We start from the raw sequence: 17,288 nt of genomic DNA on the forward strand, positions 1-17,288 counted from the left end.
AACGCTTTGCCTCCGAAAGCGAACCTTAGGAGTTTCCTGTATTGAGGAAGGATGGATATATGGAAGCATGCATCCTTTAGATCTATCGTGACAAACCAGTCCCCGGACCTGTATTGACTCATTATTAGCGGGATAGTTAACATCTTGAACTTGAATCCTCTCAGATAACGGTTAAATTGCCGCAGATCTAAGATAGGATGCAATCCCCATTCTTCTTTGGTACTATTATGTACCGGCTGTAGAACCCGAACTCCCTCTTACGAAGAGGAAAACATTCTAAGGCCTCCTTCGCCCAGAGGGACTGAACTTCTAGTTCCATCTGGGTGGATGGCATCCATATTGGATTTTGTACCTTTTTCCACTGTATGCAGGACCCAGTGAGATACATTTGGTAGAAGCTTCCATGCTTCTAAGAAATCTACTTGGAGGATCAGACTCTCAAGATTAACCTAGAGTGCTTTGCATGTACTGAATTCGGTGCCCTGAAGCGACTGGCTGGCAGGAGAAAACTAAGCAAAGTTTTCGACTGGTCTCATCTGAGGGAGCGAACTCGACAGAGGTTCAACGACTTCAGACGGACACTGCGATTTGCATTCGCTGGAAACCGATGAGCCCCAAAGTGCATAAGGTGGGGGGCATCGATTTCTTGAGGGCTCCGTGGAGGAGCGAGATCTTGTCTCCCTAAACTAGGAGCTCAGGGTTGATGGCTGGCACTGACCCCTGGTAGCAGCCCCTTGGGTGTGAGCGTGGAGAGGGATGAACTGTCTTAAAGGCATCGAGGTCCCTTGATAGGTCAGCCTGCTATGCCTGCATTTTTTAGTGTACAGACACGCACCAGCCTGACCTGCTGCCATAAATGCTCTGCCCACCACATTAGGTGTAGATCGGCATTGTTTGGTGGGCAGTGTCATGGCCTTAAGGGATAAGAAATAGAAGAGAAAGATGCTAAATCTCTTCCACTCGAGGCATCATCCCATAGCCGTTCTCTTTCAAACCCAGAATTGAAGTAACTAGAAATTCTAGATGAAAACAGCCTTTTCCATGTAAAGAAATGGCAGGCCCAACATGGAGGCTGTGCTTCACAGCTAGCCATAGGATATTTGATCTGGCTACTGCAAGAACACAACCTCCAGGAGCTCCTATAAGCAGGTGACAGAGGTGGTGAGTCCTTGACATCCCTCGCCTCGATGCTAAGAAGATCCATCTCCTCAGAGCTTGGCCGATCCAGCATTGAGCTCACGCTTGTGGAGCCGCAGAGAAGGATTTTGGATCCCTCTCGAGAGCGCTGGGGGGCAGAGAAAGGGCCTTGAACTGATCTATCATCTCCAATTGTGACCCCACCCGATCTAAGACGCTGCACCGCCTCGGCAGACATGGGACCCAAACAGCGGGAAGGGGAGTGAAGAATGGCCTGAATGCTGAATATACTATATTAATTATACTATATAAATCTAAACTTCTCAAAGTCAGATCATCATCCCATCATTTTAATCATCAGAATTAATGTGTTTAATGTGTCAGAATTAATCTCGTGTGTTTGTTATTGTGTGTGTGGGCGTGGCCTCGTCATCGCCGCTCGTCATCGCCGCTCGTCATCGCCGCTCGTCATCGCCTCGTCATCGCCTCGTCATCGCCTCGTCATCGCCGTGGCCTCGTCAGCAGCACCAGCTGAATCAGTTCAGCGGTGCCAGCTGCAGCTGATCAGCATGCCTATTTATGTTCACAGTTTCTGTCCTGTCTTTTTCAGATCGTTGTTGGAGTCCTGTTCATGTTTGGCGTCCTGGTCTTGGTGTGGTGTCGTGTTGGTTTCATCCCTTCGTTGTTCGTTCCCGCCTGGATTATCCTACTGACCTCTCACTTCACGGACCTGGTTTTCATCCGCAATCTTCTACCCTGGATCTGCCCATCGAAGTCCCTGCGTGTCTGCATCACCGCCGTGTTGTGTGTTTGTGCCTACATCTGTGACCCAATAAACCTCATTTACTTCCTATTGCTTCCGTATACACGAAGCACCCGTATACGTCGTTGGTCAAAAAGTTTGGCTTTCAACTAAGAACATTCCTCTCCGATCCGTCTCTAATAAACTAGCTCCCAAATTTATCGGCCCGTTTCCTGTCACCAAGATCCTTAGTCCGGTGGCAGTCTGACTCAAACTTCCTCCGGCATACAGGAGAATTACAGGTTCCCCTTCCGCGACTCGTAGATGAGGAGCCTACATATTCAGTCAATCGTATACTGGACTCGAGACGGAGGGGACGCGGATTCCAGTATCTAGTGGACTGGGAAGGTTACGGTCCGGAGAAGAGAAGTTGGGTACCTGCTAGGGACATTCTGGATCACTCCCTTATCGATGATTACAATCGACGGGTGTCTGGGAACGCCTCCTAGGGTACTGTCATGGTTCATAAATTCACTACTCCTTCTCGTCTCGTGTGTTTGTTATTGTGTGTGTGGGCATGGCCTCGTCATCGCCGCTGATCAGCTTCATCAGTTCAGCGGTGCCAGCTGCAGCTGATCAGCATGCCTATTTATGTTCACAGTTTCCGTCCTGTCTTTGTCAGATCGTTGTTGGAGTCCTGTTCATGTTTGGTGTCCTGGTCTTCGTGTGGTGTCGTGTTGGTTTCGTCTCTTCGTTGTTCGTTCCCGCCTGGATTATCCTACTCACCTCTCACTTCACGGACCTGGTTTTCACCCGCCATCTTCTCACCTGGATCTGCCCATCGAAGTCCCTGCGTGTCTGCATCGCCGCCGTGTTGTGTGTTTGTGCCTACAGCTGTGACCCAATAAACCTCATTTACTTGCTATTGCTTCCGTCTCTGAGTATCCGTTACAGAACGATCTGACCGTGATTATGGAAGCAGTGAGTAAGATCAGCCTGGATGATTTCGTCGCGCACAGCATTACGAGGCTGGATTCTCAAGAGGAGAGCCTCACACAAACGGGTCGGGCAGTGCAAGCATTAGTGGCGCAGGTGTCCAAGCTCACCCAGTATCCGTTACAATCATGCCATAAAAGTTTTGACTTTATGACTGCATTTCTGTAGGCTTAGGCTACAGTTTGTTACGATAAAATAGTTTGAATAGGTGCGCGCGGCAAAATGACATCATTGTAACAGCGTGCGCGTCTCCTTATCCCCAAGACACCATTTACTAGACACAATAGGCTCACACATGGTGCATTTTAAATTAAAAAATAATAATAAATAAAAAGATTGGGGTATTTTCTCTGATTTTGAAAACTCTTTGCGATTGACTTAAAATACTTCCAAGATGACTTGTCGACCACAATCAACAGGTTGGTGACTCCGGGCCTAAACAGTCATGCCAATAAAGCCTTGATTCTATGACTATTTCTGTAGGCGCACTTATGGGAATTTTACAGGAAGTTCACTCTACAGGAATGTATCATATTAGGCTATATATTTCATTCTATCTCAGCTAGTAATCAATAGGCTATAGGAGCCTATTTAATAATAATGATAACAATACACTAATATACAAATATTAAATTTAAAAAAAAACATGATCATTGAATGTATTTAAAAGGCTGTGGGATGGGATGGATGAAAATGTTTTCTTGTAGGCCTATATTATGTTATGTTCTTTTTACATATACTGCCATTAAACTATTGAAATAAAATGAATTTATTAACAATATCCATTTCCGGTATTCCCATGTTGCTATGGTCACGCAGGTCTGTTTAAACATTAAACTCATGGCCACAAGAAATACAGTTTGATGTTATTCCCTCAAGAATCAAGAATTCATGGCCACAAGAAAAATATGTCCGTCCCTTTAACATAGGATCTTAAAGCCACGACTTCACATCATGTGGCCACAACATAAAAATGTTGTTGTTACCTCGACAAAATGATCTTTTGGCCATGACATATCATGTTCTCACAAATTAATACGTCGTGACCACAACAAAACTATGCAAACCGAACATTTCCCCTATGGGTCACCATATTATATATATGTTTCATAAATTAAATTATAAATTGTGAACCTTATTGTCAAGTGTAAAAAAAAAACTTTTATGAGTACTGAGTATTATTGTAAAATAAAAATCAGCTTGCACAATTCTGACACTTGCAGGGTGTTTATTAACATTAGATTGCAGTACATTACATATATCACAAGAGTGGCAATTTATTCAATTAAACTGAATGTGAAAATGTAAAATGTAATTCATTTCTTATTCTTCCTTGAAATGTTTCTGGATCCATGAGAGAATGTCCTCATCGATATGAATGGAAAGAGTTCCGTCTGGATTGATGGGAACAGCGACAGGGAGACGAATATCCATCCTTGACAGTGTCATCTAGAGCAGCAGGAACAAAAATAATTTGTTGAATTTTCTCATTATATCTCTGTGAGAGTCATCATTTAACTAAAAAAAAATCACCTCTGGAATCCTAGCAATGACATTGAGGGATCTCTGAGTTGGCAAGGCTGCAGTCAGTTCAATCTCTTTCTCACAGTTCGTTGCACTTTCAAGTCTAAAGCCCGTCTGGAAAGCCGCCATAGGGATGTGCTTAGACAGCCTAATTGGGACGTGATACACAGATAATAACCATTAAATCTTCGACATTTTTTTTTACATTACTCCATATATTTGTCATTCAGTGTTGCTGAACATTACTTTTTGGCGTATGTGGTGACAATTATTGGCAGCCTCTCCCATTCCAGCTCTAGACGTGCAGCAGGGAATTCGCCCAGGACACCGGCTTCAGCTTTAGCAGTGACTGCATACTCTTGGCATTCTTGACCCCAAGCAACCTTGGCCTGAAGGACATTTGTGTTCAAAGGATGGTATTGATGTAAATTATTTCACTTGAGAAATTAATTTCGATAATAGTTCCAGTCTTACAGTGACTTTGTGCTTGCTCAGCAGGGCACCATCAGCACAGATCTTCAGGTTGTCATTTTCAGCGATGGAGGTAACAACGAGCTGCACTCTTGCTGTTGGCTTGTCAAAGTAAGCAGCAAGTTGGTAGCCCAGTAGCTTATGGTCAACTCTCACAGCACGGGCAATGACAGCAAAAACAGGTGGAAGAGCGTTTCCGAGGAAATTAGCCTGAAAGCATAAACCATAATCAATTTCCAATAATAATCCAAAAGTGGATTTTAGTACAAAATGTCAACTTTGGGTTATATGGTATTAATGACACTAATTGATTCACCTGTTTCTGGAGAGCCTCAAAGCTAGATGCAGTGCTTCCACTACTTACTGCCTTTGAAGCACCATGGGGTGCCAAGAACTGCAAGCAAAAATAAGTTTTGTAATAAGTAATCAATATGATCTAAAGTAATAATATAAAAAATATGGTATTTTTAGTAGTTACCCGATCTTTGTGGAATTTCTTGAAGGGCTCCATGACAGTGGCAGTCTAAAAACCCATATAAAATGATTCAGTGAAAAAATGTATTTATGACACAAATATTGGCTACCTAACAAATACGCTACATTCCACGTCCTCACCTTACTCATATAAGAGCTGGACATGGAGGAGCTTGAACTGCTGCTGCTGCGGCTCCTGCGGCTGCTACTGCTGCTTTCAGAAGAGAGGCGGACATTTTTGTCTTCAGTCTCCAGGATTTCCCTCAGTTTCAACAGGAAGGCCTTTCCTTCAGGAGTCTCCTCATCAATGAGGCTGATTTGCTTAAGGAGCCTCTCAGCAGCTCTAGGACCAACTTGGACTTCAAGCTCAAGTCTTTCAACTGCAGGACCTTCAGCTAAAGCCAAAATGATAATTATTATTTTGTCTGAAAATATTTTAGTTTAATCAATGTAAACTTCTCTGAATGAATACCTCTTGTCACTGCAGCACGGGCTGAGTGCTGTCCAATTATGTAGAAGAGAGGAGAATTTCTGATAAAAGCAGCATTGTGAGAGTGCACCTCAACACACCCCTTGATTTCAATGTATGGGACAGCAAGACAGAGAGTCTTGTGAAATGGAGCAGCAGCTCTCACAGGAGTCTCATCTGGTATTTCAGAGGACTGAAAAGAATAATTAAATATTATAACAAGCCTTGGTATTTTAAAACTTGAAGCAAATTAATGCTCTGCATACTAACACCTATCCATCATATGTGTGTTCAAAATTTACCGAATAATCAGCAGGAGTATGTGAATTTTGCATGGCCACCTCTGGTACTAAGGGAACAATCCTCTCAGCGTTGGGCTCTTCAATGTTTCTGACCACAGCAAAAGTCTCAAAGCTGTTGGAGTAAGAAAAAAAAGGGTCATGTCTCACTTTCAGAAACATTTTAAATTTGTTTATGAATTGATTTAAAAGTTTGCTTCACTGGTCTGAATAAGATTTCATTACCTCACATCAGCAATGTGTTCAGGAAGCTCAACAGGCAGAGCCTCCACCTTGTAGTTGCCCTTGAGAATGTCTGCTCTTGCAACCACTTTTCCAGGGACAATTGTACGGACCTTTCCTCTTGCCATAACAGCAGCTTGGATCAAGGCAGTGTTCAGTCCCATCACAGCAAAGGTCTGGAGAGCAATACTGAAATAAGAATAAGGGAGATTGTTTGTAAAACTGTTGTTATGAACATTATATCTCATCTTCATGAATGTAGCTGCAAAAGTCTACCTTGGTCTAGCTTCAGCCTGGAGTTGAACATCAGTCTTCTTGAGCTGCTCAAAGGTCATATTCTCAATCTCCTCAGGGAGAGGAGGTGTAATGGTGGCCTTAACTAGAAGGATGAACAGAACAACATAAAACTTCGAAGTGACACCCTCATATCCAAGGAAAGATCAACATTTCTAAGAAAAAATCATACCATTGAGACTTGCAGCAGCGACAGCAGAAGTGTACAAACTAAGCTCCATGGGCAAACCAACTGCTGTTGGCAAGATACGACGCACTTCAGAAGCAAGCAGGGGTTTGGCATAGTGGAAGTCAACTCCTTCCTGCAAAGCTTTAAGGGTACGCTTCAGCTGTTCACGTGGTTTCGGTCCAGTGACCATCTGGGGATGGTGTTTATTAGAAACTTTATTCTAATTGTGAGATTTTTTTTGAGACAGATCACAAATAATATGGTAATGAGAGAGAAGACAAAGTACAACACACTACCGGTATTGCTTCTTCAATGATGGTCTTGTCAATGTTGAAATAAGCCACTTCTTGTCCAAGTAATTTGATATAGGCGGAAGCCAATGGCTGATTGGTTGGCAAGGTCTTCCAGTTTGCGAGCTTGTGGAGTTAAAACAGAGAAGTCATATACATATGCCTATGTAATGCTTATAATATTATAAAAAAGAAAAAAAACATTTTATAATACGTTGGACAAAAAAAACTTACAGCACTCAGGGTGCGCTTGATCTTTGTGATACGGTCAACACTTTCATCTGCAGCAGGAGATTGCAGAAGAGCCTCCTGGATTCCTTCAGTTCTCACTCCGATCTGTTTGAAAGGATCAATTGAGTGAAAGCTGAAAATATTTTAAAACCATGAATCAGTTTTTTTTTTTAAACGCCTTGGTTGTCCCACCTCAAGAACATCTGCAGCAGCCCCAGCCAGGTAAGCACGTGCTTTAGCTACAACAGCTCTCGGCAGGATGGTGGCGGCATCATTGATCATGTAGGCACTACCAGCAGCTCCAATCATAAGAGGAGCTGCACCGGGGCAGAAGTAAGAATAAATGTAATGTGTCAGAAGAATTTTTGACACATTTTAAGAAACACACAAGACACCGTTAATTTTTTAGCTCTCTTATAAAAATGTCTAGACTCACTATGATAGAAGTCCAGCTGAGTGGCTCTGCTGAAACGGAAGCTAAGCCTGTCCAGTTTGCGACTCATGAGCTTGATGGCAACATTAGCTGCACCCGCACTGAAATGGACAACCATGATTACCTCTGGCTTGTGCTCATTTTAGTAAAATATGTGAGCAATTATTTGTTCTTACACAGATGCCATATCCGGAGCAGTAATTCTGGTCAAGGCCTTGATGTGGGAATAGGCAAAGCTTGCAACATGCATGTTAGTCTCAGTCTTCAAGGCACCAGCAAGATTGGAGACGAGAGCCACAGAGGGCTTGGACTCAAACAACACAATACAAGCAACCATACGCACTTCTGGGTGGAGAGCCCTGTCCAAAACAAGCTGCAGGGCAACTGGCTGAACCTGAGGCAGTAAAAAAGGTTAGTATATTATTGGAAGAAAATGTTTGAGTAAACTTTACACTAATTGATTCCTACAGTGTCTGACACTTACCAATTTGTGCTCTTTCTTGGCAATGTTTCTCAGGGCCAAGATGGCATCAACCTGTACTCTAAGAGGCAGAGAAGTAGCTGCAGTTTTCAGTCCAGGTAGGAGTTTCATGATGGGTTTAAGACTAGCAGGGTGACCAGCATTGCCCAGAACTTTCAGAGCCAAAGTGATTTCAGGAATGTCATTTTTAGAAATGGCCTCTGCAGCAATATCATGGATGGGCTGATGAGTTTGAAGCACATACAGTTAGACAAATAATATAAATATTATTAGTAAGATAATATTTACTATAATAGAAAAATATTATAGTAAGTCCATGGCAGAAATGTATGGAGGTCTTGAGGTGTTTACCCTGAGGAGCTCAGCAGGGCAAGTGGGAACTGCAACGCAGTGTTTGGCAATCATGGAACCATATCCAAGCATGACGACTTCACGCAGAGCAGGGATTGAGGCAATTTTCTCATGCATAGCCAAACTCTGTTCAGTAACATACAGAAATGATTAATTTGATTTTGGTAAGATTTGAAGAACAATACTTTGAGTATAGTAAGATGTACCCACAGCTGTCAACTGGATAGTCTCCAAATCAGCAGTGACCATTTGCAGAGCAACCACAAGAGCCTGAATGAACTCAGGAATGGTAAGTTCACCAGCCTGAAACTTCTCCTTGATGAATTTTACAATAACTGGGGTGCCAACAGCAGGAAGAGCATCCAGAAGCCATCGCCTAACAGATTCATTGTTTTCAAAATATATTCATAATGAAAAATTTCCCTTGAACTATATTGCTATGAACTTATTGCTCAAACATTGTACCTGTAAACTGGTTTGTCTTTGAACTGAGCCCAGATGGCCTCAATACTCTCCAAGGTGTTAGCACGCAGGAGCTGGATGAGCTCAAGAAACTTAAGCGGAGCATCATAGTGGACCATGGCCACATTGTTTTCAACAAGGTGCTTTAAGACCTCGATAATCTAGAGAGAGTAAGGGCAACACTCAGTTGATCATGGATCAAAGACTTGGAGATTGTTAAAGATTTTAAGTATTGAATCATACCTGGGCCGGCGCATCAATGATCTTCATGAGTTGCATGGGGGTCTGAAGAATTTCAGTTGAAAACTCATACTGCAGGGATCCACGAGCCAAGTAATCAGCTTTGATTGGAACAACAGGCGTCTTCTCAATCTCAACAAAAGTCAAGTTTTGTCTGAAAAAAGGTTTTATTTATTTATTTAGTAATATTGGTACTTCATTTTTTAAGAGAAATCTCAGAGGATCAATCTTACTTTGCTTCCATCTGGGCAGCACCATGGATCTCATTGAAGGGTGAAAACTGATGCACTTCCTCAACTGTTGCTTCAGCGATCAGTACACCGGCGGCAGATGGTTTCATGATGTAGTTGTAAGATGCTGTTTCAATCAGACTCTTGACTCTCTGTTGGGAAAAAGGTATGAGACCACTTGACTCTTGGCATTTTCATTATATTGCGTAAATATTTCAAGTTTTTCTCGTCTTTTTAATTACCTTTGTGCATTCAGCACACCTCTCAGTGTATGCCAAACCGACGTCCTTCATGATTCTCTCATGACAGTGGCTCAGATCCTTAGACTTGGAGACAATAATGTTGTTGGCCTTTGTATCCTCATTGATGACATAGTGGGTCCTGCACACTCCCTGAACTCCATCCTTGAAGGAAAAGTCAAAAAATTAGATTGCAGAACTCAAAAAAGATCAAAAACATACTGGGATGACTTTCTTACCTCTTGCAGCTCATAGATGTTCTGGGTCTTCTTGAGGTTGAGCTGAAGGATGTTGAGGATTCCTCTGTGCAGGTTTAGTACTGTAGGGGAGACTCCTGCAGGGGCGAATACCTTTCCAACCACACCATTAGCATACTCAAACTTGATGGGAATCTGAAGCTGAGAAGCCAGAGCTGAGGTGAGCTTAGTGGCAGGAACAAATGGATCCTTGGGCCAAATGCCAGCATACTCGTGGAGTAGAGGATCCAAAAGCTGAAAAGTAATATTTTCACTTTAAACAAGGGAATTGTTGATTTTAACAGTCAATGCTTGCTAACTCAGTTTTAGTTTTTCTTTAGTGTCGAACATAATGGTCATTACCTTCATCATGAAGGTGTTCTCTGTCACGGCACTGAGGTGAACCTTGCTGCTGACTTTTATTCCTGCTCTGGCCAGACCTTCTTGAGGAAGACCACCCAAGAGCAGAGCCTCATACTTGTACACATAGGTCTTATCAGGGGCAAACTCAGGAACTGAAAATGGTAGAGTATTTCTTTGGTTGACTTTAAGCAAGTATGCAATTTACAAATTACCAAATTACAATTTTGTTACTTACCAAGGTTGATCTGTTGACATGCTAAAAGAAACAAATGATAAAATATGTTTTGAAAATTACTTAATTTAAATAATTCATTCTTTACGAGGTTCTAATTGACTTTCTTAAAGATAAATATTTTAAGAAAAGAGATACAGGAACTTCTTAAGGTTAAAACATTAAACTTACCCACAAGGGCTACAGTCAGGGCAAGCACAACAGCTCTCATGACTGATGGTTTGTGAAGAGCTACTCAGAGAATCAGATCTTTTATATTAGTTTATTGCTGAACAAGTATTAATTTTTAAATTAATTATTAACATATGTCTTTAAACATAAAAAGACTGTTGGGTCAAACTATCTGAACATCAATATCAATTAGAGGTTATGTTACCCTGTTCTGTCATGTCACCCTCAAGAGCAATGACCAATGTCAATTTTGTATTTGTCTTCATTTACCAGAAAGTTGATCAGGAAAATGTTTCTTTGCCTAACTCTTATGTATATAAATAAACATGGCTCTCGAAAAAGAATCACGAGTGCACTGCAAAATGAGCAGTTTCTCTGGATGTATTATTAATATTAAATATTTATATTTATATAATAATATAGTAAAATTAATATTTTTGATTTATTTGAAGAAAATGACAACTTGTCAAAATAACGAAAAAAAAATCTGTTTTCAGACCTCAAAGAAAACAAGTTTATATTCACTTTTAAACAACACAATTCTGTTTTATCTTAGGTGAGTTCAGAAATCAATATTTGGTGGACTAAGCCTGATTTCCATTCACAGCTTTCATGCGTCTTGGCATGCTCCCTATCGGTCAGTCACATTGCTGTTGGGTGACTATTTTACTCCTGGTGAAAAATTTAAAGCAGCTTGGCTTTATTTGATGACTGGTGACCCTCTTGCTTACATTCAGGAGGTTATTAATGGGTTTCAGGTCTAGAGATTGTGATGGCAATGATAGGGTCTTGATCTGGTGGTCCTCCATCCACACCTTGATTGGCCTAGCTGTGTGAATTGGAGCACTGTCCTGCACAAAAAAAACAAAAAAAAGGGCCATTCTACAAAATTGGTTTAAAGATCACACAGAAACTAAATTTTATGGAATAACACCCAAAAAAGTGTTTGGTAGTTATGATCCTTAAAGTTACACACAGATTTTAAGACTTTTGAACACATTTACCTCAAAATTATGGGCCCTATCTACTCACCATAGGAATAATGTACATTCAGCCAGTTGTTCTCTCAAAATAAACCCCCGACGGGGTAATGCTTCCATCAGCCTGAAGGGGGTTTATTTTGAGAGAACAACCGGCTGGATGCACACTATCCCACTTATTACACGGCTACTTGCGACATAAATAATTAGACACGAAATATTGATCTGAGTCGTAATATTTTATTAGCTATTTAAACACAAAGCTTCCGTGGAGAGAGCAGTTGCAGCGCGGCAAGTTCAAACTAGCCGGACATTCAAGAGATACGGTATACAGTCATACCACTTATTACACAGCATTTTGTCACATAAACAATTAATGGGATAAGAGATATTGATTTCGGATTAAACCGTTTTAAAATCGTACCTGCTTGTATCTTATAATCCAACAGTGTACAAAACTACAGTCACAAAATGGCAGCGAGTCCACGATACAGGATGGTATAATTAAATAACTGTACACAAAATCTTAATTTGACTGATTTTTAATATTTTATCAGCTCACCAAATGCAAAACTTCCACGAAGAAAAAACTTTCCTAGCAGGCGTATAGCACTGCTGACTTCAGTAACCCGGATGAGCCTGCTTTATCTGTTTTCAGAGGTTGTTTTCTGGGAATAACATACCACTGGATTTTTTAGACTTCCTGCTCAGCTACTGTTCGGACGCTCTCGCTTACTGCTCCGCGCTTTGCTCTATCGCTTTTATATTCTTATATTTTATCTAATTTTATCACCTAATTTTAACTTCAGCTAATCAGCACAGTGCTCTAACGCTTGGATTACTACAAAAAAGCAGAATTCTTTTATTCGACCAGCCTCCCACTGAAAGCTTACATTCAGGGGAAGAGAAAACACAACTGCCTACATTCATAAGGATAAGAAAATGCCTCTTCTGGAATCTACTTGCTGCTCTAACTGCCACAGACTTTTACAAAGGATTGCAGTTCTTGAAACAAAGTTAATTGCGGGACCACCAAACCAGACGGAACACACAACAGAGCTTTGTCATGGACGCCCTCAGCATACAGCCGGTGAGTCCCATGAATCCTCGACAGGCTATACTGAGTGTAGAGAAATAAGCCGATCGACTTACAAATCGATGGCACAAACAGGGAGCGAGACCCAAAGGCACTCGAGACATCTGATTGTCACGAGCATCACATATTGCCGCAGTAGCATCCTCTACCCCAGATACGGCTCTGACAAGGATTGCAAACACTGGTCTCCTACCACCGCCTATACATCTTGAGAACAGATTTGAAGTTTTAATGAATGAGGAATCCCGGAATTTGATGAATTTGATCGAACACAGACTGAATCAGCCTGTAGCTAACACTGATGCTAACTGGGGCTCAAGGTCGAGCAGACAGCGGCACTCAGCTCAGAGCGCAGCCGGGCCCAGGACTCTGATAGTGGGGGACTCCATAATCAGAAACATTAGTAGCAGGGATACAACTACCTAGCGCCTGAATGGACATACGGTTGACACATCACACAAGGACAATGATAACACCACTCAGCCACAACAACCTCTGCTCACGGACACAATCTCAACTGAGCCCTACCCACAGAGCTCACCACAGACAGACTGTGACATACTAGCACTGCTCCAAGATTCAGCGCCCAAGGACGACTTTCTGGAAAACAGTCAGGGAAACAAGGACAGCATATTATAGCCTCCAATAACACCAGAGCAACAGCCCCTCTCACCAGACACGTTATCCCTCTCTCCAGCATCCTCACTTCTGTGCTTCTCAGAGAAAATGGAACAACTGGTGAATGCTGGAACCAAACTATCCTACTCTTTTGCTGCAAGCCCCCAGATACCAACCAAAAAATGGCAGGCCCCGCAACCACCAAAGCCTGCGGGCCCAGCTCGCCCTCTCCCTGTGAGAGCTCCTCGGCCTCTGCCACAGCACCAGGGCCCACACCCTCCTCCAGCGGCTCGAGGTGAACCACAAACAACTGATACCAGCTCTCAGTGATATGTGTCGGGTCCCCGCTATGATAACAATAACTTTCTCAAATGTTTACAGAACAAGCGGGAACCCAGTGTGTCTGTATCTTTCTCTATTGCTGTTCAAATACATGATAGAAAGTCTAAGGCCTTCAAAAGCCATTCAGCAAACCCATCTAAGCTGGTGCCTATTACACGCCAAACTAAGATTGCTGTGGGGACAAAAAGTAAGACTGTTGAGTTAGCACTTTTAAATATCCGCTCACTTAAAAATAAATCACTTCTAGTCAACGACTTAACCACATACAACCTGGATTTTATGTTGCTAAATGAAACTTGGCTAGAAGACAGCTGCAGTGCAACAGTCCTCAATGAATCATCCCTCCTTACTTTACTTTTATGAGTGTCTACAGAGTGGGTAGGAGGGTGGAGGTTTAGCTGCTCTTTTTAAAGATGTATATCAATGTAAGTGTGGTGAGGGGGGCGTGGTTCTCGCGGCGTCTGTAGTGAGAGACGAGTCAATGAGCTGTGCGGTGAGTAAGTAGGTCAAGTGCAGATGATGAACACCTGTGTCTGATTCCAGTGATTGGCGTGGGGAGACCGATAAAAGCCACACAGTGGGAGAATGCTAGAGAGAGAGAAGGGACTGGAACTCTTGCGAGAGCTGTTCAACTGAGAAGCTGAGACCTGATCTATACCGACGTGGAGAGAGTTTTGTGGACTGTGTTGTGCTGCAGTCACACTACGGTGAATGCGCTGTGTACGCGCCTTTTTGTTTTGTATGATTCTGAGTAATAAAAGCCGTACGAGTTCCAGTTTCGCCGACCCCGTCTTCTTCTTCCCACCACACTACTCTGAACCATATTACACTGGTGTCGAAACCAGGGAAGAAGACTGCCACCGCCATGCAGAACCCGTCAGCATCGCCATTTGCGGAGATCATCCAATCACTCGCGGCTCTTCAAAGGGAACAACATCAAGCCCTGGCTGAGCGTAAAGGACGAGCATGAGCAGCGCTTTCGGATGCTGCTCCAAGGCCAGCAGGAAGACCGCGAGTTGTTCCGGAGCTGTTTAGACCGGGAGATTCCAGCCACCCCCTCTCACGAGTCGGCCTCGGCCCCGCCGCTCACACTGGGGAAGATGGGTCCACAAGACGAACCGGAGGCGTTCCTGGACCTGTTTGAAAGGTCGGCCGAGGCCCGGGGGTAGCCCAAAGGAGACTGGCCCCTGCGTCTCATCCCGCTGCTATCCGGTGAGTCGCAGATTGCAGCCCACCAACTGCCAGTCTCGAATCCCTGGTCTATCAAGATCTACGGCGCGCCATTCTCCAGCGGGTCGGCCGGACCCCTGAACAGCACCGGCAACGCTTCAGGTCCTTGACCCTAGAGGAGTCCGGCCGGCCCTTCGTGATGGCGCAACAGCTCCGGGACTCCTGCCGCAGATGGCTGATGGCCATGGGAAGCGACGTCGAGAAGATTATCGACCAGGTGGTACTGAAGCAGTTCATTGGAAAGCTGCCCAAGAAGACTGCACAATGGGTCCAGTGCCACCGCCCGACGTCGCTGGACCAGGCCATCCAACTGGCGGAAGATCACATGGTGGCGTGCTCTGGGATCGGCGAGCCCCTACCAGCTGTCTCTCTCTCTTCCTCTCTATCTCCGTCCTCTCTCTCTTCCCCCTCTGCCAAACCTGTTCCCCTTCCCAGGTCTCGAGGAGGTCTGGCGCCCAGACCAGCGCCGAGGTGGAGGTCCGGATGGTCAAGGGATACCAGTTCCCCCGGGAGGGCCGCTCCGAGGGGGATGCGTGCTGGGGATTTTTCCACCCTGGCTCCGGTGGTGCCGCTCTCCCCACGTCAATCCCTTGGCCCGCTTCCCGCCGCTGTCCGGTGTGCCTTTAGTGCCTAAAGCCTGGGCCGGCCTGTTGGCGCTGTGGAGACCCGGGACATTTTATTGACCGGTGTCCAGTGATGGAGGTGGGGACGCTGGTTTGGGTCCCCGACGCGCCACGGGCCGCCCCCGATCAAGCTGGCCTGTACCAGATACCTGTGACTGTCAAGGGGGGGTACTTATCAGGCTTTGGTGGATTCAGGGTGTAACCAAACCTCCATTCATCAAAGCCTGATTCAGTCTGGGGTATTGGATAAAAGCCGCATGGTTAAGGTTCGGTGTGTTCACGGGGTGGTAGTGAGTTATCCTTTAATGTCAGTGGCGATTCTATTTAGGGGACAAAAACATAATGTAGAGGTAGCAGTTAACCCGCACCTCCGGCATCCGATAATTCTGGGAACTGATTGGCCAGGCTTTGGGAAGTTATTGGGGGTTTTATGCGCGGATGCCTCTTGGGGAAAGAAGCAGAAGGGGAAGACAGCGGTGGTTCAGGTGGGAGATACTGTACCCGGGCCTCTGGGTACTGCTGTAGGGGAAGAGAGCTCTGAGCGCGATGATTTTCCCCTAGAGCAGTCCCAGGATGAGACGCTAAAACATGCATTTGATAAGGTCCGTTCTATCGACGGTCAGGTACTCCACCCGAATCAACCGCTCTCTTACCCCTATTTTTGCGTGATTAAAGACAGGTTGTATCGGGTGACCCAAGATGCCCAGTCAAAAGAAGATACAACACAGTTGTTAGTTCCTAAGAGCCGCCGGGAAATGCTTTTTCACTAAACCGTCTCATGGCCCGATTCTTTTGGCAGGGCATTCACGAGAATGTGCGCAGGTGGTGCGCGTCTTGTCTTGAATGTCAGTTGGTTAATCCACCGGCTAACCCAAAAGCGCCTTTGTGCCCCCTTCCGCTGATGCAGGTCCCCTTCGAACGAATTGGCATGGACCTCATCGGGCCATTAGAACGGTCGGCATGAGGGCATCGTTTTGCGTTAGTCTTAGTGGATTACGCAACACGATACTCGGAAGCAGTCCCGCTTCGCAATATCTCGGCTAAGAGTGTGGCGAGCGCGCTGTTTTCATTAATCTCCCGGGTGGGGATCCCTAAGGAGATCCTCACCGATCAAGGCACGGCGTTTATGTCACGAACGGTTCGCGAACTTTGAGAGACTGTAGTGAGAGACGAGTCAATGAGCTGTGCGGTGAGTAAGTAGGTCAAGTGCAGATGATGAACACCTGTGTCTGATTGCAGTGATTGGCGTGGGGAGACCGATAAAAGCCACACATTGGGAGAATGCTAGAGAGAGAGAAGGGACTGGAACTTGTGCGAGAGCTTTTCAACTGAGAAGCTGAGACCTGGTCTATACCGACGTGGAGAGAGTTTTGTGGACTGTGTTGTGCTGTAGTCACGCTACGGGGAATGCGCTGTGTGCGCGCCTTTTTGTTTTGTATGATTCTGAGTAATAAAAGCCGTACGAGTTCCAGTTTCGCTGACCCCGTCTTCTTCTTCCCACCACACTACTCTGAACCTTATTACAGTAAGCAAATATCATTTGGGAATTACCCGTCTTTCGAATATCTGGGTATTGTGTTAAAAGGTGCTCCACGCATTTTACTTATCATTGTTTACAGGCCTCCAAAATATTCTCCAGCCTT

General features: G+C 44.3%; 1 protein-coding gene across 2 annotated transcripts; it reads right to left on the reverse strand.

The window, feature by feature from the left end:
* Window positions 1–4,083: 4,083 nt before the first annotated feature.
* On the reverse strand, window positions 4,084–10,823 carry LOC143736114 (vitellogenin-like). Of its 2 annotated transcripts, XM_077226712.1 has the most exons (28): window positions 10,757–10,823; window positions 10,589–10,609; window positions 10,354–10,505; window positions 9,994–10,245; window positions 9,758–9,919; window positions 9,519–9,667; window positions 9,289–9,439; window positions 9,049–9,206; window positions 8,794–8,959; window positions 8,584–8,709; window positions 8,236–8,454; window positions 7,928–8,145; window positions 7,755–7,852; window positions 7,511–7,635; window positions 7,322–7,423; window positions 7,094–7,213; window positions 6,801–6,987; window positions 6,611–6,713; window positions 6,338–6,523; window positions 6,116–6,227; window positions 5,817–6,006; window positions 5,486–5,739; window positions 5,349–5,393; window positions 5,187–5,264; window positions 4,874–5,080; window positions 4,646–4,788; window positions 4,409–4,547; window positions 4,084–4,324 (listed from the first exon to the last, which is right to left on the reverse strand). In XM_077226712.1, exons 1-28 carry the CDS (start codon window positions 10,794–10,796, stop codon window positions 4,199–4,201), a joined length of 4,029 nt encoding a protein of 1,342 aa, XP_077082827.1. In that variant the 5' UTR covers window positions 10,797–10,823; the 3' UTR covers window positions 4,084–4,198. The 2 variants fall into 2 exon arrangements, with proteins under 2 accessions (XP_077082827.1, XP_077082826.1); XM_077226711.1 differs by lacking the exon at window positions 10,589–10,609 and having other exon boundaries at window positions 10,354–10,535; window positions 10,757–10,796.
* Window positions 10,824–17,288: the final 6,465 nt, after the last annotated feature.

The sequence above is a fragment of the Siphateles boraxobius genome, unplaced genomic scaffold, assembly GCF_051911475.1.
Source record: "Siphateles boraxobius isolate OS27281-9 unplaced genomic scaffold, OSU_SipBor_1 13, whole genome shotgun sequence".
Classification (NCBI taxonomy): domain Eukaryota; kingdom Metazoa; phylum Chordata; class Actinopteri; order Cypriniformes; family Leuciscidae; genus Siphateles; species Siphateles boraxobius.